General features: G+C 37.3%; 1 protein-coding gene across 2 annotated transcripts in view; it reads right to left on the bottom strand.

Annotated features, from left to right (window-relative positions):
- The window catches only part of LOC144970426 (uncharacterized), a 227,617-nt gene that overhangs the window by 161,415 nt on the left and 38,702 nt on the right, over positions 1–27,500 (bottom strand). Inside the window, exons 8-11 of one of the 2 annotated variants that reach the window (XM_078910058.1) lie at positions 18,990–19,040; positions 15,676–15,816; positions 10,658–10,813; positions 1–227 (exon numbers count right to left, since the gene is read on the bottom strand). The exon at positions 1–227 is cut by the window's left edge and continues 4 nt beyond it. In XM_078910058.1, coding sequence (XP_078766184.1) covers positions 1–227; positions 10,658–10,813; positions 15,676–15,816; positions 18,990–19,040 — 575 coding nt within the window. The remainder of the gene's footprint in view (positions 228–10,657; positions 10,814–15,675; positions 15,817–18,989; positions 19,041–27,500) is intronic. The other variant, XM_078910067.1, reaches the window with a different exon arrangement.

The raw sequence follows: 27,500 nt of genomic DNA, 5'->3' as shown, positions 1-27,500 counted from the left end.
TTTTTCTTTTCCTCCCAGCTTCGTCGGTAATCGTCCTTGCCCATCATCGAGTTGGCAGCGTTGACGGGATTAATGTTTTTCAGGCCGCTATCTGCGTCGGCCCTTTTCCTCCTGGGCGCGTCGTCGGTCCTGTAGTTCTCGTTGACCACGTTTCGAATAATCCGGTCCGTGTCCAGTTTCTGTCCACCCGTCATGGCGTTAGTACTCGGGGCTCGTGGAGACAATGCCTGTTAGATTTGCCCATGCAGAATCGTCAACAAAAAATGTTACACCCAGACCCAAAACCTCCCGTAAAACAGGCCGAGTCGCCCAGCCAGCCCAGCCCGATTAATGGGGCTTTTGATGGCACACGACTCCGTCGGTGACCTTTCGGCGAGATGGTCTGACTTGCGGGAGGTACTTACAATAACCATATATAACAAATAATACATACATTTTGCAATATTATACCAGGACAATTACATAATCTATATCCTCATGGCAAACTGTGGACAAGACGGCACGACAGTTTATAACCAAAAATGAAAGCACATGATTCGTCTGGCATTGATTCAAAACCTAAACCGATAATCATTTCTCTGTCAATACGTGTCAAATTTGACCCGACGTCTCAATCGGTAATGAACCGGGTGCTTAAAAAGTAACTTTAAAGGCTAAATGCAGACATTTCATGGATGTGGGCGTGTCCTATAGGTTAAACGTTAAATCATGGGAACGATGTCAAGATTAATTTTCAAAAAGATTCGAAACAATAAATTAATAGATAAAATAAAGAGTTAGCGCGTGTGTGTGTGTGTGTGTGTGTGTTTGTGTGTGTGTGAGAGAGAGAGAGAAATAGATAGATAGATAGATAGAGAGAGAGAGAGAGAGAGAGAGAGAGAGAGAGAGAGAGAGAGAGAGAGCAACAAGAACAAAAAACACAGCCTTATCAACATCCAATACAATCGTGTTTCATTCCCAAACCCGGACAACGACAACGACGGAGAGTAGACATAGAAAATACGGAACCAAATCCTATTGGATGGAGGGAATACAAGTACAACACATTCTGCCGTACTCTGGAAAAACATATTTACAAATTTGGCCAGAAAACTCGTCCTTCAAATATCGATCGATTTCAATGACTCTCGTCTTGGCAAAAGCTCTCAAACCTAGGACATCGGCGAATTCCCGGGTTTCAGAGGTTTTGCCAAGATGAGAGTCATTGAAATCGATCGATATGAAGGACGAGTTTTCTGGCTAAATTTTTTAATACTTTTTTTCTAAAGTACAACAGATATGTCATCAAAATCAATATACTGGGTAATCAAAAAACAAAACAAAACAGATAATTATTCAGCTAGTGTTCACACATACACACATATAATAGAAACAATAAAAATGATAATAATAAAGATAATATCATCTAAGCATGATGAGAATCTTACTGTAAGTTCCTGTTTTGAAACAAAACAAAGTGACCGAAAATGTATCTTCTTTCCCACTCCGGCAACGACCAGTGTTTATATATCAACCACCAACACACGCACACACGCATTATAACGATGTCAGTTTCTATCTCAATCGATCAATCTCATTGATTTATTGATCTATAGGAAAAAGACTGGATGGGGAATGTCATTGTCTCATCGTCTCTCCCCGCCTCTCCTTCTCGCTTCAAACGCGGCAACCCTGGTGTGACTCGTCGGTTAGAACACCCACAGGACAACAATAGTGGAGGGGGGGGGCATTGTTCTAGCCTCCACCCTGACAACCGTTCATGGTGTCAAACAGAAGCTCAACTATGTCGTAGAAACGATTGAAAACGTTCGACTCATTAGATTTAATAAGTGAAGACCTACGACTTTTGTGTTAACTGCCTGACGTCATTTATTTCCGGTCTACCCTCCCATCGTAGGAGATGTCATGTGATCAATATCCACAAAGACAACCAAACTAAATCGTGTCTTTTCAGAAGTGGCTCAAGATAGACATAGAGTTTGAAACGACTTTTTTTTCTTTTTTTTTTTTTTTTTTTTTTTGGGGGGGGGGGGGGGGGGGGGGGGGGAGGGGGGTCGTAGAGAGCTCATACAGTAGAGTCACGATTTCCCCGGTCATGCGGAGTTGTCGTAACAGTAAGGTCGCGGGTTCGAGCCCCCATTGCCATCGCGAAGTTTATATTCTTTGAGTGTCTTCTGGCACTTTCCTACTCAAGTAAACAAGAACGCTATCAAACCACACATTCTATTTACGACAAGTAAACAAGAACGCCATCAAACCACACATTCTATTTACGACAAGTAAACAAGAACGCCATCAAACCACACATTCTACTTACGGCAAGTAAACAAGAACACCATCAAACCACACAGTCTATTTACGACAAGTAAACAAGAACGCCATCAAACCACACATTCTATTTACGACAAGTAAACAAGAACGCCATCAAACCACACATTCTATTTACGACAAGTAAACAAGAACGCCATCAAACCACACATTCTATTTACGACAAGTAAACAAGAACGCCATCAAACCACACATTCTATTTACGACAAGTAAACAAGAACGCCATCAAACCACACATTCTATTTACGACAAGTAAACAAGAACGCCATCAAACCACACATTCAAACAGGAACCAACCTTTTAGTTTCTCCAACCCAACCCAAAGACAAATTATAATATTATGCCCGTACACCGACTAAACTGACATTTATTTATTTATTCTTTGGCCATTTTCTTTTCATAATTTTTTTACGTCATGAATCAATAAATTTATAGCATCAGCTTGCCAAAACATTAAAAACTAGACAAGTCTAGGTAGGAAGTCTCGGGTTGGATCTTGTTTAGCACGTTGGTGGCCACTTAAAGGCATCACTTTATTAATTAATGCTAATTTCTTTTAAAAGAGAAAACTTGGCTTCATCAGAGCACAACGACAACAGTTCATAATATCATGACTGTCAACACGATCGTCTTAACAAAACCGTCCGCCATATTGATGACGTCACTCCCACCAAAACAATGGAGTCAACATGGCGTGAAATTTCCATTGTTGATCCGTTTCGATTTTCACTAATGGAGCAATCAAATCAACAAGGGGAAACAACAATCCGATTATAACAATGGAACCCCCCCCCCCCCCCTTTCTTGTCTGGAATTCTGTAGTTTTTTTTGTTTTTGTTTTTTTTTATGTAACCGAGGCTTCAAAGCAAATATATGTGAGAGTACGTCAAGCGCTTTCCCACGGTCTCATGAGCTTCTAAATACTCAGCATTATTTTCCATCTCATACAGTACAACTCGCCACTTAGGCATCTATTATGTACTGGTACTCTTAAACTTGAGATTTAAAAAAAATATAAACGTGCCCAACGCGCTTTACAATGGGTCCCTACCCAACAGCAACACTTACATATAGGTCGAAATATGGCAATAAATGTTAGGCGATATCATACCTTTTTTTCCCCCGACAAAGACAACGCTGTTTAGATAAGAGAACGCGAGTAAAGAGCCTTTTCCAAGGAGTCAACGATATGCCGCTTATGGCGGGACTCGACCTGTGGACCTTCCGGTCATAACACAAGACCACATAGCCGCAGAAACGTCCGAGTCTCTCCATAATATAGCAATGGAGCCATTCACACACGTGTCGGCTAGCGTAAACAAATTTGAGATGTAGGAGCATTATATCATCTAAACCAACACACACCACTGGGGGCCGTTCCAGAGTCCGACAATGGTTATCACCCATCGACAACTGACCTCGCTTAATATCGCTTGACTTTGTTATAAGACGCGCCAACGTAACGATGAACAACTGAGGTCAAACTGGAAGTAAAAGGATTTCCAACTGTCGAGACTATTCCACGTGAAAAGGATCATCATCATCATCATCATCATCATCATCATCATCATCATCATCATCTATATGATCATCATTATCAACAGCAACGTCATTATCATCATCATTCCTTACAAATATATCAGACAACCAAAATCGCATGAATCAGAAACAGACTGGACCCGACATAAAGGGACATAAAAAAAAAAAAAATCAAAAACCAATTAATCATTTATTGGTAATAAAACACAAAGACAATAGAATAATCGAGATCTTGCAACGGACATTGGAATAGAACAAAAACCTTAACGTGGGATGGATTGTTGTGTTAGGTTGCTATTGGCAACCAGCTTACCCGCGTCAATAATTAATCTAATGAAATGGTAATGGCGGAACGAAAACAAAGGGGGAAGGGAAAGACAACTGGTACCTAGATCAGATCCCTTCGTTATTCCAATCGATACGAAATCTCACACATGTTGCCTGATGTCAGCCGAGGTCATAGGACATAGAATATACGACGCGCATTAGACACCATCGTTCTAATGAACGCTGCATTTTGGTGCTTTTGGTGCAATATACGAGTCTTACGCTCTCTTTTGGTGGCTTTCCGGACGTGTTCTCAACCACAGCACGAACTCGCGAGTGCGCGTTGGGAATAAAGTTCGAATTCCAAACGGCAACACGGTACGAAATCTGTTATATTCTACCCCTCAATTGATTTTGATTTCGTCGTCATATTTGAATAATAGACAACCTCAAAATATTTTAAATGATACTTCTTATTTGAAATTTATCACTTGATAATATGACGTCACAAATTAATTTTGTAAGCTTGATATCATTACGCGTTACTATTTATAGTATAATAGTACATTGCACACGTTAAAAAAAACCCCCAAAAAAACACGATTGGGGGACACACAGGACAATGGAATTCCATCCAAAGAAATGCAAAATTTTACGAATAATAAACAAAATGAAACAACCTGTAAGTGATTACAAAATACGTGACGAAAAGTTGTTGACAACCACAACGACTGAGCACCCAGGGGTACCATTGGATTGGACAGCAAAATGTCTGGTATCGTCGTGTCATTAACTGAAAACTCCGGGCTTCGAAGATAATCGCAGCTGTCTTGGAACCATCATATGGACAACATTTGCCACGAGCGAAACGTTCCCCAGCGTACACTCTCTTCTTGTGCCAGGACTGTAAAAGGACAAGGCCATACCACCCTGGTAAGGCATAGCTTGGCATACAGCTGCAATGCAATGTGTACGGTACACCCAGACGAAGAAAGCCATAAACCAGCTTGGAAAAGTCCCAAGACGGGCTTGTAGATTTGTCCGAAACAACTTTTAACTAAGACAAAGGAATAGAAGTGTAACATGATGGCAACAGCTTCTAATGCTGCTCAAACTACTATGTTATGACGGTCGACCCAATCAGCAAAGTCCGTACCGCACTCGTGCACCGTCGTAAACCCACCCGGAAGTTTCGTCACAACACACCGTTCAACTAGATGCTCTGGGGTTTCGGGCTCGTTACCACAACGGGACATATTGGACAGGTGGAAACCCCCCACTGATGAAGCGATTTTGCCGTTAAGCAGGTTCTCGACCGAAGCCGGTTGGCTGCCATCCAGGGTCTCCTCTCGCTGGTGGAGAAACCTGGCAACTTCTCCCACAGTTTCGAGGAGTGGATGTCCCTGCCCCTCTCGAGGGATTGAATTGGTCCAAACCGACTTCCATCTCGTATATGCAGCTCTGTCCGAAGTCGGGGAAACATGATGACATAGAGTACTGGATAACATTGAAAGAGAGAAAAAACCAAATCATGTATTTCTGATCTTCTTTGAAGGCAAACTCGGACAAACAGCCACCCCAATCAAAGACAACCATTTCTTTCAAAGGAGCGCTGCCATCGGCTACCATGCACCGAATGAATTAACACATTCAGTCCTTTTTTTTTCTCCAAAGTACAACAAGGGTACGTAATTCTCTCCTCGACAACTTGAAACATTCGGATTGTCATCAGACATTTACTTGTCAATTCACAACCATTTTAGTGGCATGAGGGAAACATTGATACAGAGCCACGACCTAACACCTTCCCACACCGTACAAATAGGGAATGAGATTAGCGGAAGAGTAGCGTCCCTTGATTGGACGTCACTCATAGTCTGTGACGTCACCGGCGGAAAAAGTTATTAGAGAGAGAACGTCATGTTGGTTGTGCGCATGCGTCTCTCGTCCTCGCGGGAAGCTGCGACCTTGTGAATTGGATTGGAGAAATAAGCATTAAACTGGCGGTATAAAACAAACAAACAAACAAACAAAAAAACAACAACCCAAAAACAATACGTAATAAAGACTAGTGACGTCATCGTCATTCCGTCTACAAGAAATAGGCGAGGAGCTGGCCTTGAGAGACAATCCGATGGTTGAGTGGGAAAGAGACACGGGTTCGATCGCGTTGTCTTGGGTGACGAAATATTGGATGAAAACAAAAAAAATGGAGGCGTGGAGAGATGGGCATGATGAAAAATGGATGGAAAATGACGTGTCGGACTTCCCCTTTATCAGGACAAAAATTTTTTTGAATGGGCTATAAGAGGACAGATTTACTTTCATTTGCGGTTTTTTTTTCAATTAGGCGTTTTTTTTTTTTGTTTTTTTTTTTTTTTTTTTTTTTGGTTTGTTTGTTGTTTTTTTGTTTTTTTTTGCTCATTCTTTGTATTTGTTTTGTTTTTTGAGATTTTTTTTGTAATTAAAAAAAATATTTTTAAAAAAATCAAAATGCAATGATAAAGGTTTTGTGAACAGCCATGTTTCAAGGAAAAATTAAATAATCCATAAATAATAATAATAATAATAATAATAATAATAATAATAATAATAATAATAAAATAATAATAATAATAATAATAAAAATAAAAGAAGAAGAAGAAGAAGAAGAAGAAGAAGAAAGAAGAAGAAGAGAAGAAGAAGAAAGAAGAAGAAGAAAGAAGAAAGAAGAAGAGAGAAGAAGAGAAGAGAAGAGAGAGAGAAAAGAAGAGGAGAGAGAAGAGAGAGAGAAGAGAGAGGAGAGAGAAGAGAGAGAGAGAGAGAGAGAGAGAGAGAGAGAGAGAGAGGAGAAGAGAGAGAGAGAGAGAGAGAGAGAGAGAGAGAGAGAGAGAGAGAGAGAGAGAGAGAGAGAGAGAGAGAGAAATACATAAATGTGTGAAAACCAAACATGTGGAAACCAAGTTTCTATCACCATTGTCATGCCATGCCATTCCAATCAGTGGGGAGGGGGGGGGGGGGGGGGGGGTTCAGACAAGACATAAAGGGTGATGGGTGTCAATTATTGGTGTGTGTTATTTGTTATTCAATTCGTGCAAGATAAATATGCCGTGTAGTCAAACCACTCAAAGTGTCAAGTGCTGGAACACAACAACAAAAACAAATACTACAACAACAACAACAACAACAACAACCCGTCAAAAACAAAACACGTGGAACCAATTCCAGTACATGTGATCGGTGCTCGAATCCAAACTCAACTGCGAGATCTATAAATATTATATAATATGAATAAATAAATGAATATGACGTAGAACGATAAAAATAAATGGCAAGTTTGAAAAAGAAAGGAAGTTACATTTATAACAGCGTCCCGAATGGACACAACATTCGTGAATACTTTCTATATACTTTTGCTTTCATTCTATTTTTAAAAAATACAAACTATCATTTCATCATTTAACCTTTTAATTTTCTTTAGTCACTATCGCTTAAATCGCAATAATTAAAATTTGACCTTACAAAGGTCAAATGGATGCATGTTGGTTTGAAATCAAGCAACGATGATCTTCAACTTATTACAATCAACACAAGATATGAAGTGAGTAGAAAAGTGCCAGAAGACAATAGAGAATAAAAAAATTTTTCGCGGCGGTGGTGGGGTTTGAACCTGCGACCTTATTGGTACGACAACTTATGTTGGTAACAACAAGATATGAAGTGAGTAGAAAAGTGCCAGAAGACAATAGAGAATAAAAAATTTCTACTCACTTCATATCTTGTTGTTACCAACATAAGTGCCTGCTCCACTCACTTTTCTGAATTAAAAATTCACCCCATACACCGGAGCATACTCAATGTCTCAATCGTTTCTATGTTATATGTTTGTGATGAGAATATTGGCTATTAAGCTTAACTGCTGGTCAAAATTACTTTGCGATGGTGGTGAACGAATCGGCGATCTCAAGAAGTGGGTGAGAGAGGGATCTAGAAATGACTTTGGGTTTGAAACGAATATTTTTGTGTTCGTGGATAGCTCACACGGTAGAGCCACGCTCTCACCTGCCAGGCGGAGTTGTCGTACCAATAAGGTCGCAGGTTCAAACCCCACCACCGCCGCGAAAAAAAAAAAAAAATTTTATTCTCTATTGTCTTCTGGCACTTTTCTACTCACTTCATATCTTGTTGTTACCAACATAAGTGCCTGCTCCACTCACTTTTCTGAATTAAAAATTCACCCCATACACCGGAGCATACTCAATGTCTCAATCGTTTCTATGTTATATGTTTGTGATGAGAATATTGGCTATTAAGCTTAACTGCTGGTCAAAATTACTTTGCGATGGTGGTGAACGAATCGGCGATCTCAAGAAGTGGGTGAGAGAGGGATCTAGAAATGACTTTGGGTTGAAAACGAATATTTTAGTGTTCGTGGATAGCTCACACGGTAGAGCCACGCTCTCACCTGCCAGGCGGAGTTGTCGTACCAATAAGGTCGCAGGTTCAAACCCCACCACCGCCGCGAAAAATTTTTTTATTCTCTATTGTCTTCTGGCACTTTTCTACTCACTTCATATCTTGTTGTTACCAACATAACTACAATCAACACAGAAGCAACAAGAACATGTTGGGGGTATTTTGTTGCCCTGCAATGTGTAATTAAATTTATGTTTTGCACCGTGAAAGCAATCACATTGCATTCGTATTAAAACATTTCTTTTTGTGTTTACAATCTGACAACACGAAGCTACTTCAACCTAGACAACACAGCATTCTGACGTCAGCATCCATTCACATAACAAATTTATCAACACACAACAGACTTAATTCATGACGTAATATTGACGTATTTTTCAACACGGTAGTTAACACCACCACGAGTGACCTTTGACACGGAGGCCAATAGCCATGGAAACTTATTCAAAACCCTTTACTTTATATGACGTGACTTGATTACACCTTTAACAAGAATTCTAAAAATAACAATAAAAACAGCGGTAGGAAGGAGTTGAACCAATGACCTCATAAATGTGACATCGATGCAACAGGACAAAGGCCACCCCAGCTATCCAATGCTGAGATCGAATCCAGTGGTTTTGGCACAGCCTTCGTAAACCCAAGGCCCGACACTTACCCAAAAACATCGTTATAAAAGACGGCGTCGATCGCGGGGTAACACATTTAATAGGATTCAATATAGTCTGATGTCCGTCGCCCAGCAACGAGCAGCTTGGTTCTAAATATAGAAAATCGGTACATTATATTCTCCATGCTGGCTAGAACTTTTTAACGTGTCATGTGATCAAAATGTATAAAATTCAAAACATGATCAGATTTATACTGTTTTAACTTCTCTGGTTTATGCTCGTTGGAGAAGCATTTCATAAGGTCGCCCGCCACTGTTCCGATAGTTTAGAACCAGTTGATAAGTTACTATGCATGCGTTATTACGAGGGAAGTGACGTCACGTCTGTTGAAGGCTATTATGAGTATATAATCAATAGCCCACCCAATGGAACCGTTTGTTTCCGTGAGCACTTCTACTTCTAACAACAACTCACTTTTCACTTTCGTTTGGCGATCGTCCTCTTCTGTTGCGACAACCTTATTTAGTCGGGCTGCGACATCCTTATTTAGTCGGGCTGCGACATCGTTATTTAGTCGGGCTGCCGGGCTGCGACATCATTATTTAGTTGGGCTGCGACATCGTTATTTAGTCGGGCTGTGACATCATTATTTAGTCGGGCTGCGACATCCTTATTTAGTCGGGCTGCGACATCATTATTTAGTCGGGCTGTGACATCGTTATTTAGTCGGGCTGCGACATCCTTATTTAGTCGGGCTGCGACATCGTTATTTAGTCGGGTTGCGACATCCTTATTTAGTCGGGCTGCGACATCATTATTTAGTCGGGCTGCGACATCATTATTTAGTCGGGCTGTGACATCCTTATTTAGTCGGGCTGCGACATCGTTATTTAGTCGGGCCTTTAGTCTACGAAGGCTACACTTCCGTCCCTTAAAGCAGATGCGGAGTGACCGGCGGAATGCTGCATAGTCACGTGGCTGGACAGGAGATTTTAGAACAAGTCACGAGTACAGAATAGAAACGCGAGACATGGGCGCCCTCTTATACAAATCCTGTATTGCAAAATATCCGAATATCCAAGCCAGCTTGAGGTATCGATACTATGTAAGTCTTGGGTTCTACTCCTTACCGCAGTTTTTATACCTCTATTTTTTTATATGTATTATATTTATATATCATTCTCATAACCCAAAGTGCACGTATTTGCAGGTATGATAACAGAATGCAATTGTCGACTCGATTGAAAAGTGTTGTAGGACAACACTTTATGTTGGCTTGAGAGAATGCCCATACCAACAATGAGCCTTTAAAAATTTGGGTTATCAGAACTGTAAATAAGTATACGTTGCCCTAACTCCATCCCAATACAAGTTGCTTCTTGTTTGACTTCAGACATGAGAAAGACGATCACAGTAAAAGCTGTTGCTATATATAGATATATATATGTTTTCCTTACCGCGTCTTTCTGGTGGAAATGCTTCCACTGTCTTTCGTATTCTTCTCGGGCATTTTCTCGCTGCACCTGGTTTATGATAGCCTCTGTGTTCAGGGTACCTCGGGGAGACAGCTTCACTTCCGTCGGGGCGTCCCACGTTTTACGCTGTTTGCCGGGCTGAAGGAACCAGAAGTAGGGAACTGTTTGTACTTCTACACCACCTCTATGACTACTCCTCACCCCAACCCCCCCCCCTCCCCCCCCCCAACCCGTTTTTTTTAGTTCCCCTTAAAAAGTATACGAAACCAACAAATGCTGGACCAGGATTGTTTAAATCTCCACAAGAAAAGAGCTAAAACGCACGACTTTCGGTTTGTTCATTATACTATGTAAACCCAAAACGAGTCGGATTTTTAACATATTTAATTATTCTTTTTAAAGATCACTATTTTAATTATATGGCTTTCATACACGAATCTTTTCAAAACAGAATTAATACCTCCAGTTCGACGTGCACATATAGGCAGGTCTGACTGCCGAAACCACTTATGTGCCGAGTTTAACATTACATTGTTGTAATGGACAATATTTTGAGTCATTCTTTTAGATTTCCATTACAAAAAATGAGTCCATAAAGAATTGGCTTAACAGACCTGTGAATAAGTGCACATCTCTCTAGTTCATTCCTAACCGTTCCACAACACATCCATACTGTGTCGTAAGTCAGCATTCACACATCGCAGTCACACACGTGGAAAACATTCAATGTCAAATCATCAGTAAACTGACATACTTTAGACAGAAACGTATCTAAAAATTTAGCCAGAAAACTCGTCCTTCAAAAATGACTTCATTGAAGTCCCAGGTTTGTGAGTTTTTAAACAAGATGAGCGCCATTTCTTATCGATCGATTTTTGAAGGACGAGTTTTCTGGCTAAAATTTTAGATACGTTTCTGTCTAAAGTATGTCAGTTTGAGAGGTTTTTTTTTTTTGCCAAGATGAGGGTCGTGTTACTCCATCAATATATGAAGGACGAGTTTTCTGGACAAATTTTTAAAATATACGTGTTTTCCAGATTACGGCAGTTACTGATTAAATGGCATGTACCGCCAATTGGGGAAACTTTGCCTCTGGGAATCTGTAGCATTTTGAATAATCTCAACTCTGTTGCAGTCATTGTATCTGTCAAAATACTTGAATTTTTATCAAAGGAAATAACTGCCACAAAACTAAACAATCTCTCGTTGGCCCAAAATTAAAGGGGCAAAGTTTCCCTTTTAGGCAAAGTTTCCCTTTTAGGCAAAGTTTCCCTTTTAGGCAAAGTTTCCCCTTTAGGCAAAGTTTCCCCAGGTGACGGTACTAACATTAACATGAATATGTCATTGGATATCAAACCAAACGTGCGTGCGTGGTGATTTTTTTAAAAAATTTAAAATTAAAAAAAAAAAGAATATTAAAAATGAAACAATCCAGTGTTAGCCATGTTAGTGATTTCGTGATAAAATGATTCAAATGTCTCTATAATAACATGTGACCCCCCGCCTTCAAACGGTATAAAGTCCAGGTGGTTTAGATAATGTTTTTAAAAAATTGTAACCCGTAGTCACGAGTAAGACTGGTGGATGGTCACATTTAACATTCAAGCTAATCAATCGGTTAGTGGTGAGAAACAAGAGCTGTACAATACAGTATGCTGCTACATACAGGGTTAGTGGATGAGTATCAAGATGGAAGGCAGGCTCCCACTAATCCATGGGTGGGATATTTAACTCACTCAACCCTAACACCGACTATATCCGTAGTTTACCCGGGGTTACTTTTACCCCATGCCTATTTATTACATTTTTTCTGAGACAAATTATAGGCGTTGTATCAAAGCTAATGTTTTTAGTTTTTACATGTTAATGGTAGTTGAATAAAACTATCTATGTACATGCTGATTTATAATACATTTTTTTTTCCAATTTTGAAAAGTAGCAAAAATCTGTAGGATTGAGTGAGTTAATTCAGAGACGGTAGCTAACCGTCCCATGTTGTGTTAAGGCAGACACCGACAATAGACGAACGACGAGGGTGGAAAAACGAAGACAATCTGGACAAACAAATCAGGACAGACAGTAATCTTCGTTTTCTTCCTCGTCGTTCGTCGATGGCTGTAGCCTGGGAACGCTAGCGTTAACTTCGTATGGCTGATTTATTCTATAAATTATTCATTCGGTTCCTTTGATTCGAGAAAAAATAATAGGGAATGAGATTAGCGGAAGAGTAGCGTCCCTTGATTGGACGTCACCCATAGTCTGTGACGTCACCGGCGGAAAAGTTATTAGAGAGAGAACGTCATGTTGGTTGTGCGCATGCGTCCTCGCTGAGGACGAGAGACGCATGCGCACAACCAACATGACGTTCTCTCTCTAATCACTTTTCCGCCGGTGACGTCACAGACTATGGGTCACGTCCAATCAAGGGACGCTGCTCTTTCGCTAATCTCATTCCCTGTATTTAATTTTCTGGAAAGGGGGGGGGGGGGTTGAATTGAAGGAAGTGGGGGGGAGGGGGGGGGGGGGCGGGCTGGTGAATATGCATGACCATCCTATACAGAATTGCCATTCTTCTTTATATAAATTATAGATTGAAAACATTCTAACATCATTTTGGTGTCAAACTGTCTGTTCAAGTATCAGTTTATTGCATGAATCAAGGGAGAAGGGGAAGTGTTAGGAAAACAATATTATAATCGTTGGGCCATTTATTACTATTATTACTATTATTACTATTATTACTACTACTATTATCATTATTATTATTATTATTATTATTATTATTATTATTATTATTATTATTATTATTATTATTATTATTATTATTATTATTATTTATCATCATCATCATCATCATCATCATCATCATCATCATTATTATTATTATTATTATTATTATTATTATTATTATTATTATTATTATTATTATTATTATTATTATTATTATTATTATTATTATTATTATCAAGCGACTAAGACATCTAGTTTCATGCAGAGATAAGAATGACTCATCCCAAAATGAAATTGTATCCCAAAATCACTCTGAACAGCTAAGCCTATTGGATCCATTCCTATTGAAAGCATTATTAGACTATCTCGGCGACTCTACATCCTATGGTAACGTGACGAATTCAAAACCAAAAGGGCGTGAGGTCAAATCCCAGAGCTGCCAACTCACAAATTCAGATTTATTTATTTTAAAGGGGGGGGGGGGGGGGGGGGGTTAGTTTGCTTGTTTGTTGTTTTGTTTTTTGTTTGTTTTTGTTGTCTTTTTAAAATAAAAAAAACAATAATAAATGATGATGATATGATAATAATAATAATAATAATAATAATAATAATAATAATAATAATAATAATAATAATAATAATAATAATAATAATAATAATAATAATGATGATGATGATGATGATGATGATGATGATGATGATGTATGATGATGATAATTAATAATTATAAATAATAATAATTAATAATATAATAATAATAAATAATAATAATAATAATAATAATAATAATAATAATCATGATTTTTTTAAAAAGCCGGGCCATAAAGAAAACAACAACAACAACAAAAAACCAACACAACCAAACCAAACCGCATTAATCCATTCTGGTTAAATCAAAACCCAACGGCATTAAAATCGACACGTCTGTGACAACGAAGACCAAAAGACAAAAATGCCGTATCTACAAGTCACGACATTACAATCCAGACTGTCTACAAGTCACAAGACTATCTGGCAAGTCACAGACTGTTACAAGTCACAACATCGTACAAGTCACAGACATAAAGTCACAACATCTCAATCACTATCTACAAGTCACAGACTATCTACAAGTCACAGACTATCTACTACAAATCACAGACTATCTACAAGTCACAGACTATCTACAAGTCACAGACGATCTACAAGTCACAGACTATCTACAAGTCACAGACTATCTACAAGTCACTATCTACAAGTCACAGACTATCTACAAGTCACAGACTATCTACAAATCACAGACTATCTACAAGTCACAGACTATCTACAAGTCACAGACTATCTACAAGTCAAAGACTATCTACAAGTCACAGACTATCTACAAGTCACAGACTATCTACAAGTCACAGACTATCTACAAGTCACAGACTATCTACAAGTCACTGTGACTTTCTACAAGTCACAGACTATCTACAAGTCACAGACTATCTACAAGTCACAGACTATCTACAAGTCACAGACTATCTAAAAGTCACAAGTCACAGACTATCTACAAGTCACAGACTATCTACAAGTCACAAGTCACAGACTATCTACAAGTCACAGACTATCTACAAGTCACAGACTATCTAAAAGTCACAGACTATCCCGGTCAGACATAAATAGGTTGCCCTTAGCATGATCCCAAGAAATGGTCCAAAAGGTCCTGGTTAAAGGTTCTAAGGAATAAACTTCCTTTTCAACGAGATTTATTGAATCAAAGAAGCGAATGTCGTTCTGTAGGTGGACCCCAAAATTCTCATTTTTACGACTTTTTCGCAGTGCTAAGCAGGTATGTGTGAGTATTCTATCTAAACCAGCATAAAGGGAAAGTAAAGGGGGGGGGGGGGGTGAAAAGATTTTACATATCCTGTCACGTATCATAAAAACTAAAAGCCTTTTTAAAATGGTAAAAGCATCTCGGGGAAAAAATCTCGTGAGTTTGAGTTAGAGCTGGCAGCTCGGTAAAATCCCTGCCCATGCAAGAACTGCCTGCCGCACTCTGGAAAAAAAAAGCCATATTTAAAAATTTGGCCAGAAAACTCGTCCTTCAAATATCGATCGATTTAAATGACCCTCATCTTGGCAAAAACTCTCAAACCTGGGACTTCGCCGAAGTCCCAGGTTTGAGAGTTTTTGCCAAGATGAGGGTCATTTAAATCGATCGATATTTGAAGGACGAGTTTTCTGGCCAAATTTTTAAATATGGGTTTGTTTGTTTTTTCCAGAATACGTCAGTGTAGAAGTAATACCTCTAACATGAGCTTTCGTCGCAAATCTAACCAATCTTTCTTGTAATCTTCCTTCTCCCGATCTCGTTCTAGCTCGTAGTAGATGGTCCTGGGGACAAGCTCGATGGACAGACGCAGGCCGCCGCCGGCATTGTCGTCACTCTAGCCACGACACAAAGACACACACATACACAAACACACACACATATATATATATATATATATATATATATATATATATATATATATATATATATATATATATATATATATATATACATACACAAAGACACACACAACACACAAAATATACACACAAAAAATTGGTGATTTTTGGGTCATATAATTTGTAACGAGGCATAGCCCTCAAATGGGGATCAAGTCCTCGTGAATCAGAATTGAAAAAAAAAAAAACAAAAAACAAAACCCAAAACACTCAACAAAGCTGCTAGAGGTGTGGACTTTAAAAAGTGACGAATAAATAAAAATAAATAAATACATAAATAAAGAACAAAATACCAGAAACGGAATGTTTCGAGATCAAAATCCTTCTTCAGCCAACACCCCCCCCCCCCCAAAAAAAAAAAACAAAAAAAAAAAAAACAAGAAAAACATGACTACAACACTTAAAATACAGCCAGCCTGCAAAGATTAAGACCTGCTAACTTGAAATTTTAAAAATTCGTAGTTTTCAGAAGATAAAACTTGTGCTCGCAATATAGAACGTTGCAGGCAGATCAACAATGTGCCCTTCCAGTGATAAAATAGAACACCTCACAATCCTTAACATTAAGCCCTCTGGCATCAACTTTAATTTTCGATCAGTTTTTGATGACTCAGAAATGGTCGTGAAGTTCTGAAATGGGAGCCAAAATGTTGTAATTCTTCGAATTATTCGTGGCACCAGGCAGGTCTGAAAGATATTTCTCTTGAAAGCTGTCTGGGGTCTGGATTTTAGGTGATTTTATCAGTTCTGATGGTGACAAACAGTGACAAAGTAGGACAATGTTGAACGATTGCCTTTAAGCCCCATTTTTACTGCACTAAACCCCACTTTTAGAGCAACTGAGATGATAGACTATCATTGATACTCTAGCTAACTTCTGGAGAGTGGGAAACTGCACCTGTGTGTTCGATCCACCACACATCAACTCTCTCATTGCTAGCACATTGTTTCGAGAAAATGTAATTTTTAAAAGGAGGAGGAAATTCCTCCTCTGGACTCTAAAATCGCGGATTTCCGCGGATCCGAGGAAAGCCATCAGCACTGTTTTATTCATGTTTTTATTGGGTTTTTTTTTGTTGTTGTTGTTGTTGTTGTTGTTATCGACTGAAGAAGAGTCTTTGATCCCGAGACGTTCCTTGTTTGATATAATTTGGTCCTTTCGTTTTTCGACGCTGCTCTTTTGGATTTGGTTCATTCCCTCAAACAATGCACAGTGTCATTGTCAGGATAACAGGATCAGAATGGCTTTTTCCCCCGATTACGCCAGTATACTATATGACGATAGAGTACTCGCCGGATTCTGTATTATTCTCACATTCCATTTTTAGCAATTTATGTCACCATGGCTAAGGAACGGTTTGGGCCTTTACTAAAAAAAAAAAAAAAAAATTTAATCACCAATATTGGGCGGTTTTAATCATTCTGTATCGTCATTATAGGGAATGAGATTAGCGGAAGAGTAGCGTCCCTTGATTGGACGTCACCCATAGTCTGTGACGTCACTGGCGGAAAAGTTATTAGAGAGAGAACGCCATGTTAGTTGCGCGCATGCGTTTCTCGTCCTCGCGGAAGACGTATTTTCCTAATAATTAGACCCAAAGCGTCCCTTATTACTGTTTTGAGGCGGGAACCTATTTTGATTGCAGTTTTTTACCCCCTACATTCGATTAGTTTTGTTTTTTTTTTCATAGTCTACAATTTTGTAATAATATAGCACGTCATTGGAAACTAAACATATTGGTTTGTTTCGTGTCCCAAAACGATTTTGTTTTGGTTTATTTATATTTGGGAAGGATGGGGGGGGGGGTTGCTTTTATTTATTTATTCTCCAAATTTTTTTGTAATTTTACTTTCATTTTAGTGAGCATTTTTAATTTATTTTGTTAGTGAGTGCAAATTGGTGCGTTGGTAAATGTAGACACACGTGCTAGAGTGGGTGAAAAACAAAAGCAAACCGTAATGTGTTACAGTGAACAAAAATATTATAGTGACCATAGAGTGCAAACACAGATAAATACTACACGCTTCCATACATTTGCAGAGCTGCCAACTTTAAATTTAAAAAATTCGTAACTTTCCAAGGAGGAAGAAGAAAAATTCACTTTAAATGGGGTTTGGAAATGAACAATTTGCTGTCTGTCAGCTTGGTCCAAAGATGCTCCAATATCCTGGATACATGTTCTAAGACTCGAGATGTTCCTTTTAAAAAGATTCATGGAGTCAAAGAGGCGTATGCAGCTCTGTAGCAGCTGGAACCAAAAAGAAATTATCTCTACGACTTTTTCGTGGTACTAGGCAGGTCTGCATTAATATGTACGTAGTTAACACCACGTAAAATGTATTTTCCAACGTGTACATCTTGGCAGGTCTGATTACCGAACGCGAGTATGACTGGGCTTGATTTTACACGATTGTAATGGACAACCTATTGTGTTGATTTTGAGAATCTTTCCAATCACAACGATGAGACCATAACAATTTGACTTATCAGACCTGTGAATACGTACACGTCGGCATGGCCAATTTCAGCAGGGTGATAGAAATACAAATAAATAGGCATAGAAGAGGGAGGTGGAAACAATAGCGAATACAGACCAAAGGCGGTTTAATTGGAGGAAAGTGGAAGGAAATAGAAGGGAATGCGATTTTACATGGATTGGAATAAATAACCTTTAACACAAAATATATTGCAATGCAAAATAAGTAAATAAATAAATAAATAATAATAATAATAATAATAATAATAATAATAATAATAATAATAATAATAATAATAATAATAATAATAATAATAATAATAATAATAATAATAATAATAATAATAATAATAATGAAAAAAAATAAATAAATAAATAAATAAATAAATTAAACAAATAATTAATAGATGTTGCAGAGTCACAGGAAAAAGAAATGGGAAAGACCGCAGACACCAAAAAGACCACTGGAGAAAAAAAAAAACAAAAAAAAACAAAGCAGCATTAAATATGAAATTATGAATCCAATAATAAATAAATAAATAAATAAATAAATAAATAAATAAATAAATAAATAAATAAATAAATAAAGAGAAAAGAGAAAAAAAATGGAAAGTGAAATAGAGCGTGCGTACCCCGTGATGCAGCTGCCATTGACGCTGGTAGTCCGTGCTATTCATCTTGCCCTGGGCGTTGAAATAAAAATTCGAAACTTTTGTTGAGACAATTTCAAATCCAAACTACGTAGCAGCTACTAGCAGGAATTCTATGTCTGTGACGACCACGACTACACGCAGCCATTACACCAATCCAATATCAAATCTCAGTCTCACCTCCCAGCCCCCCCCCCCCCCCCCCCCCCCACCCCCCAATCTTCTCCACTCTTTTCCCAAACCACATTCTTCATAATGGGATAAAAAATAAATAAATAAATAAATAAATAAATAAATAAATAAATAAATAACTCGGGCTTTTATATAGGGCAATATCCACTTAACGTGCTCAAATCGCTTTACAAAATATTAAAATAATAAATATAAAATAAATTATAAAATAAGTTTAAAAAATAATAAATAATTAAATAAATTAACATTTTTTTCTTAAACATTAAAAAAAAAACCAGATGGTTGTGTTTGATATCAAAATCCACTGCAAAGTTTGTGTGTGTCATATTTGATGTTTTGGTCATGGAAAACACGATCAATAAGGTCAAGGTCACCGTAGAGTTAGAAAAACAAGATATTTTTAAAAAATGGAATACTTACTAAAATGACCACGATCAAAGTCGATCTCATTGGACACGAACATTACAATTATTACAGTAAATAAATACTCTGATTTCATCAAACCCAATGTCTTAGGATGGGAAAATTAGAATGGTTACAGTAAATAACAACGTTGCATTGATAAAAGTCTAAAGTAAAGGTTGACGTTAATAATTATTACAGTAAATAAAACATTGCTCTGAATAAAACACATGAGATTAATGTAATAGGACGATATAAATAGAATTATTACAGTAAATAAAACATTGCTCTGAATAAAACACATGAGATTAATGTAATAGGACGATATAAATAGAATTATTACAGTAAATAAAACATTGCTCTGATCAAAACACATGAGATTAATGTAATAGGACGATATAAATAGAATTATTACAGTAAATAAAACATTGCTCTGATCATAACACATGAGATTAATGTAATAGGACGATATAAATAGAATTATTACAGTAAATAAAACATTGCTCTGAATAAAACACATTAGATTAATGTAATAGGACGATATAAATAGAATTATTACAGTAAATAAAACATTGCTCTGAATAAAACACATGAGATTAATGTAATAGGACGATATAAATAGAATTATTACAGTAAATAAAACATTGCTCTGAATAAAACACATGAGATTAATGTAATAGGACGATATAAATAGAATTATTACAGTAAATAAAACATTGCTCTGAATAAAACACATTAGATTAATGTAATAGGACGATATAAATAGAATTATTACAGTAAATAAAACATTGCACTGATCAAAATCAAAATCATAGAACGAGGGAAAAAAAATAATTACAGTAAACAAGTCAATTGCTCAGACCAAAATAAACTTGTATATTATATTTCTCGACATTCCCAAATCACAATAAATGACGAAATATATATAAAATATGACGTAAGATATATAATATGTGACCTATGACCTACAGCTGGTGTTATGTCTGAAGGAAAAAGATATTTGAAATGTCAGAAATAGGAAAAATCAATTATCGGCACATCAGAAAACGATATTTCATTTCACTTAAAAAAGAAGACGAAAAGAAATACAAACAAACAAAAACAAACAAAAAAAGACCCCCCCCCCCCCCCCCCAGCCACCCAAATAGTCTTAAAATTCAATTTTCCGTCCATGGTTTCACCCAGACATAACATCAGTGTGAGGCATCGTGTCACATATTCAATACATTCATTGGTCGCTTATGTCAACAACACATAGCACCGTAAACATTAACATTATGTTTATATGACAGTTTGAACACGTTTTTACTACAACACATTCAGGCAGTCATTGCCACCGTGAATGGATCCAAAGTTTTGGTTCTATACAAACACCGATGATAATAATGATTATATTATTGTACAAACAACACGTTTACTAGGACACATTCAGACACTTATTGGCATCGTAAATGGATCCAAAGTTTTGGTTCTATACAAACACCCATGATAAAAAAAAAACCAATACAATAGAAGCTTTACACTAATTCACTAAGACATATTATATGATATGGGCGTTTCGAGTTTTCCCTTTGTCAACAATCGAGTCCGTGAGAGCCCGAGGGCCAAAGAATTCGGCGGAGTTTATCCCGGTTTCTATAACTTGAACTCACTCAATCCTATACATTTTTGATACTTTTCAAAACTGGAAAAAAATGTATTAAAAATGAGCACGAGCATGTGCATGGATGGTTTGATTCAACTTAGCTTTATCATTAACATGTAAACATTAAACACATTAACTTGGATAAGACGCCTATAATTTGTATCAGAAAAAAATGTAATTAAAAAATGGGGTAAAAGTAACCCCGGGTATACTACGGATATAGTCGGTGTTAGGGTTGAGTGAGTTAAATGGACAGAAACAACTGCTTGCTACCCTTTGGATAGGACGATATGCCATTGCATTGTCAACAACCCATGATGAATAAAAACACTACAGAAAAAATGTAGAATAAAAACAATTCCCTTTTGATCTCAATACACCTCTCACCTCAGAATCCTCTTCAGCGTCTTCTTCATCATAATGGGTTTTTATTTTTTGACTAAGGGGAAACTCGAAACACGAAAAAATCAGTAGAAAAATCCAATAACAATAAATGAATGTTTACATTTAGTTACAAATTCGTAGTCATAATTATAAACGTTATACACATCGAATTCCACTATGATTAAGTGTTACAATAAGTGGTTATGGTATGACGACGTACAGATTTATCACCAAGGAGTCCATTAATTGAAACAGAAATAAAGGTATGTGTGCCCCACCACCACACACTGGTAATGCAACGGAATGAACAGGACGCCAACAAGGCGTGAAATTAAAACTCTAGAAATGGACCGGAAATGGACAATTATGAGTGAAAGTGAAATAAACAAAAATGAAGACAACAGTTTCCTAATAAATAAACCATAAGAACAAAGCACCAAACACAGGATGTTTCGGGCTCAATCAATCAATACCCTTCTTCAGCCAACATCACAGAGTGATTAAAAAATAATACAACTCGTAAAAACCTATATAGACGGCTGCCGAAACGTTCCGTGTTTAGTATTTTGTTTTTTTTTGTTTTTTGTTTGTTTTTTTTTTGAAGATGTTATATTCATTTTTTTGTTCATCACATTTCCCAGTCCTCAGTTTCTGGCAGATTGGTGTCGAAATGACAAGCGACTAAATTTGCAGAGATGCCAACATCAAGAATAAGAACTGTGTAATTTGAGAGGAAAATAAATGTGTAACCTAGCACAGTACATTGTCTTGTTTGTTTTTGGTGTATTGTTTGGTTTGTTTTTGGTGTATTGTCTTGTTAGTTTTTGGTGTATTGTTTGGTTTGTTTTTGGTGTATTGTCTTGTTAGTTTTTGGTGTATTGTTTGGTTTGTTTTTGGTGTATTGTTTGGTTTGTTTTTGGTGTATTGTTTGGTTTGTTTTTGGTGTATTGTTTGGTTTGTTTTTAGTGTATTGTTTGGTTTGTTTTTGGTGTATTGTTTGGTTTGTTTTTGGTGTATTGTTTGGTTTGTTTTTGGTGTATTGTTTGGTTTGTTTTTGGTGTATTGTTTGGTTTGTTTTTGGTGTATTGTTTGGTTTGTTTTTGGTATATTGTTTGGTTTGTTTTTGGTGTATTGTTTGGTTTGTTTTTGGTGTATTGTTTGGTTTGTTTTTGGTGTATTGTTTGGTTTGTTTTTGGTATATTGTTTGGTTTGTTTTTGGAGTATTGTTTGGTTTGTTTTTAGTGTATTGTTTGGTTTGATTTTGGTGTATTGTCTTGTTTGTTTTTGGTGTATTGTCTTGTTTATTTTTGGTGTATTGTCTTGTTTGTTTTTGGTGTATTGTCTGTTTGTTTTTGGTGTATTGTCTTGTTTGTTTTTGGTGTATTGTTTTGTTTGTTTGTGGTGTATTGTTTGGTTTGTTTTTGGTGTATTGTTTGGTTTGTTTTTGGTGTATTGTTTGGTTTGTTTTTGGTGTATTGTCTTGTTTGTTTTTGGTGTATTGTCTTGTTTGTTTTTGGTGTATTGTCTTGTTTCTTTTTGGTGTATTGTCTTGTTTGTTTTTGGTGCATTGTTTGGTTTGTTTTTGGTGTATTGTCTTGTTTGTTTTTGGTGTATTGTCTTGTTTGTTTTTGGTGCATTGTCTTGTTTGTTTTTGGTGCATTGTCTTGTTTGTTTTTGGTGCATTGTCTTGTTTGTTTTTGGTGCATTGTCTTGTTTGTTTTTAGTGTATTGTTTTGTTTGTTTTAGTGTATTGTTTTGTTTGTTTTTAGTGTATTGTTTGGTTTGTTTTTAGTGTATTGTTTGGTTTGTTTTTGGTGTATTGTTTGGTTTGTTTTTTGGTGTATTGTCTTGTTTGTTTTTGGTGCATTGTTTTGTTTGTTTTTGGTGTATTGTTTCGTTTGTTTTTGTTTTGTTTGTTTTTGGTGCATTGTTTTGTTTGTTTCTTGTTTTGTGTTTTATTTAGGTCTTTTTTAAAAAAAAACATTTGTCGCCAGGAAGGCATTAACTGTAACTCAAAATGTCAAAGGTCAAATATTACTTCTATTTAAGGAAAAATGTTTCACCTTCACGTGACAGTGCTCTGAAATGATTGATCACACACACACACACACACACACACACACACACACACATACAAAAACACACACACACACACAGAGAGAGAAAGGAAGAGAGAGAAAGAGAGAGAGAGAGAGAGAGAGAGAGAGAGAGAGAGAGAGAGAGAGAGAGAGGGAAGAGAGAGAGAAGAGGAAGATAAAGAGAGAGAGAGGGAAAAGGAAGAGAGAGAGAAGAGAGATAGAGATAGAGAGAGAGAGAGAGAGAGAGAGGAGAGAGAGAGAGAGAGAGAGAGAGAGAGAGAAGGAAAGAGAGAGAAAGAGCGATATATATATATATTATATATATATATATAGAGAGAGAGAGAGAGAGAGAGAGAGAGGAGAGAGAGAGAGAGAGAGAGAGAGAGAGGAGAGAGAGAGAGAGAGAGAGAGGGTAAACCTACAAGCACCAAATTATCGGGTGACTATTGAGACTTTTTCACGTAATTCCCACGGCCCAAATTCCCACGGACGGACCACTCTACCTCTAAACGAGACGATAATTTCATTCTACGAGGAAACGAGTGAAGACTTGATGATGGGCGGGGTAAACGGAACCCTTGATAAGAAAGTTTGTTGTGATTTCACCTGACATTGCGGTGGGGCTGGTGGATGGGGAAGGGGAAGGGGGAGGGGAGATTTATCACATTCAACCAGATCATCCCTCTGGGAGGCATCGCTATTTCCTATTACTAACCAGTGACAGAATCAAATAAATTCACATTTTTAATATCTTTTTTGTTTTTTATTGTTTTGTTTTTTTTACAGATATTTATTTTCAGTTTGTTTGCTTATATTTATTTTGTGTGTGTGTGCGAATTTTTTCTTTGTTCTTGCATTACTTCGCGAGTTCAAAAATCACCTTAAAATAATTAAATTTTATACCACTTGGTAACTGAAACAACCCATGCACACAAAGGCCTCTAAATCAAAATCAACTGGCACTCTGATTTAAATTTTATCCAGAAAACCAGAAAAATCATTTAACAAATAATATCAATATCAGTGAATTAAAAAGACCTTAATCTTGTCAAAAACTCTTTTAAAAAACCTGGGACTTTTTAAAAAATTGAGCTTTATATATAGCGCAATATCCACTAAATGTGCTCAAAGCGCTTTACAAGGGGTCCTTGGTCAAAAGCAACATTTAATATGTAGGACAGGACATGACGCCTGTTAGGCGATATTACAATTTTTCGTACAAAGACAACGCTGTTAACAGCCAGGTACTCATTTTACACCTGAGTACGGTGAGAGAATATGAGTAAAGAGCCTTTTCAAAGGACTCAACTATGCGCAGAGCGTGAGGCTCGAAGCCAGGACCTTCCGATCCAAAAGCGAGTGTCATACCACTAGAACACATAGCCGCATTTAAAAGTTGACATTCAATCCAAATGGAACCAAAAACACAACATGGTCAACGATTCAACGCCAGAACTCAATTCACCTCAAATCAAATATTATTCCAAAATTTATCGAGTTTTTCCCAAGACAGCAGGACAAGCAAAGTGATGAGGGCCATTTTGATCGATCGATCGATACTCAAAGGACGAGTTTTCTGGCCAAAATTTCGAATACAATTTTTTTTTCCAAGGTACGTCAGACTAGACCAGAGAGCATGGGTGCCAGCAGGAAGAAGTGCTGAAACCTGAAACTAAAATCTCCACACTTTGCCAAACCTGAAAATGTTCCTACTGAAAATGCAGCCTAAACTTTACTCTTATTTCATCACCGTTTTCATACCATTATTAAATGATTACACAGCAAACTGAAAACACTGAAACCGGAGGTATTTGACTTCGAGATATCGCGAAACCGGAATTCTGGCATGAACCGGAAAACTGGCACCCATGCCAGAAAGCCATACAGGAAACTGGAGTCACATTGTTGTCACCGTTAAAAACTCAGAAAAAGATTGAAGGAGGCACTTGTATCGATAATGGTGAGAAATACAGGATATGGAAAAGTACCAGACGAAAACAGAGAATACGCGGCACCCTCCATCTGGCCGAGAGAGAGAGAGAGAGAGAGAGAGAGAGAGACAGACAGAGAGAGACAAAGAGAGACAGATAGAGAGAGAGACAGAGAGAGATAGAGACAGAGAGAGAGATAGAGAGAGAGACAGAGAGAGAGACAGACAGACAGAGAGAGACAGAGAGAGATAGAGACAGATAGAGGGATAGAGAGAGACAGAGAGAGAGTGTGTGATCAGCGAGCAGTCGCACTAGCCACTGGGCCATCCAGCCACACTATATGGCAATATGGCTTTCAAACTTAGTAGCACACGATAGATCAGCATGGCAGATCCAGGAAAAGGGAGGTAACCTATATATTATATAACCCGCTATATCTTTAACCCTTGTTATCATCTGGCACGTTTCCATTCTCTATATTTATAATCATAATGGATAAAAACTGTAACATTTGATATTAAGATTAGAGAATAGTAGAACCGGAACTGTAACAGGATTTTAAAAAAAAACAACAAAAAAACAAAAGGAACTAAACACGAAACATGCTCAAACCAACCCATGCATGATGAATGTGATACCTGAGAGTGAGTCCGTGACATTAAATATTCCTGCAGCTCTCGCCTCCTTTCTCTTTTTAATTTCTTCTGGTGGTCCTCGTATCGACCAAATCCCAAGCTATCGAACTGAAACACGTTGGGAGAACCAAAATGATTTATCTATCATGTTTGTTCTGTTTGTCAAGTTGGCGAGTAGGGTAAAGACCTGAACGAGTGTGTATGAAACAGAGCCAGACGAAACACGAAAGAAAAATACAAGAAGACAAAAAAAACATCCCAAAAAAATCAGTTTTCCTGAACTGGGGATGGAACCACAAACCTTCTGATTACCACCGTCAGCAATTGCATCAAATCCTATGAAATAAAAAAAAGTTATTCAAAGATTCTTGTGATTAACCTTCCTGTCCCAAATTCAGAGTTGCCCATTCAGGAGGCAAACATTTCCTGACCTTTTATCCAAGCACATCGACAAACAAACCCTTTCTGAGTGTTGACCTTCAGTAAAAAGACATTCTGTACTTCCTTTTTTCCCCGTTTAATCATGTGATTGGAATACACAATGAGGGTTTATAAAATACTGAATTCCATAAAAAGACGGAAAACTGGCAATCCTACAAATTGCAGACTCGTCATCTTTGTCTTACATTAGAAAGAAAAAAAAAATTAATTTAAAAATTAGTTTTGTTGAATTATTTCTCCAAAATGTAGTGACAATGATTTGAGCCTAAATATCAGACATTACCACAACCACTTAGAGGCTTTAAAATAAGTCGATTTCATTTCCTACACCAGAGACAACGTTACAGAATTTCGAAAAGGAGGTAAAAGAGCCGAAAAGTAGAAAATCATGCACAACGAGTAGAATTTTTTTAATGAATCGGCCCACACTGATGTTGTCAATTTCGTAACCCCATAATTTTAACTAATACTGAATTACTGGTTATTTTAGTTACTCTAAAATATTCATCACTTGAGACATAAAATAAATTTTTTTACCTCTAATGGCGGGTCAACAAATTTAAGGGATGGAGGATGAGGAAGCGGAGGATTTTGCGAGCTTTCCCAAGGATAGCGGAAAAATGGGGTCACTCTCTGCTACACTTATGTCTTCTCAACTACGGCTGATTTGAAAAGGTCAAGGACGTAGCCCTTTAGCAGCGAGAGTAAATTTATTTCACATCAAAATTGTCTGCTATTACTTTTTTGGGGTTAAAATGAAAGATTTAATCGTTTTCACCAAGAGT

The sequence above is a fragment of the Berghia stephanieae genome, chromosome 1 (assembly GCF_034508935.2).
Source record: "Berghia stephanieae isolate SIO BIC M18660-M18661 chromosome 1, UCSD_Bste_1.3, whole genome shotgun sequence".
In the NCBI taxonomy this organism is placed as follows: domain Eukaryota; kingdom Metazoa; phylum Mollusca; class Gastropoda; order Nudibranchia; family Aeolidiidae; genus Berghia; species Berghia stephanieae.
The sequence above is the reverse complement of the archived record's forward strand: the minus strand, read 5'-3'. Positions and strand labels throughout refer to the sequence as shown.